At 43.7% G+C, this 359-nt stretch overlaps 1 protein-coding gene across 1 annotated transcript in view; it reads right to left on the minus strand.

Annotated features, from left to right (window-relative positions):
- The window catches only part of LOC118427990, a 6,027-nt gene continuing 5,668 nt past the window's right edge, over positions 1 to 359 (minus strand). The window contains exon 6 of the mRNA XM_035837955.1: positions 1 to 83. Coding sequence (XP_035693848.1) covers positions 1 to 83 — 83 coding nt within the window. The remainder of the gene's footprint in view (positions 84 to 359) is intronic.

Genomic DNA, 359 nt, shown 5'->3' on the forward strand with positions numbered 1-359 from the left:
TTAGTTCCCGGCCGCGGCATTCTGAACCTCGTTGTACATAAAGTAGACCCTGTCCGCCTCAGCTCCGTACAGAAAACCGTCATCTGATAATGGAAGAAAACAAGAATGCTTTTAAAAAGATGCCATGGCGATGGGGATTACCCAGTATCCCTCCAGACATAGGAGGCGCGGTAGAAACAAACGTCTTAAGGATATGAAAAATTGTTGATGAATTCTGCATTGTTGAAATAAGTTTGTATTTCGTTGGAACACACTGTATAATGTTACACATGGGCCATAGACTCATGAAAGCGTGACGTCACCAGTTTACCTGCAGTTTTGGACTTATTCCCCAAAGTATGCCGGGCAAAATGGTTGGA

The sequence above is a fragment of the Branchiostoma floridae genome, chromosome 12 (assembly GCF_000003815.2).
Source record: "Branchiostoma floridae strain S238N-H82 chromosome 12, Bfl_VNyyK, whole genome shotgun sequence".
In the NCBI taxonomy this organism is placed as follows: domain Eukaryota; kingdom Metazoa; phylum Chordata; class Leptocardii; order Amphioxiformes; family Branchiostomatidae; genus Branchiostoma; species Branchiostoma floridae.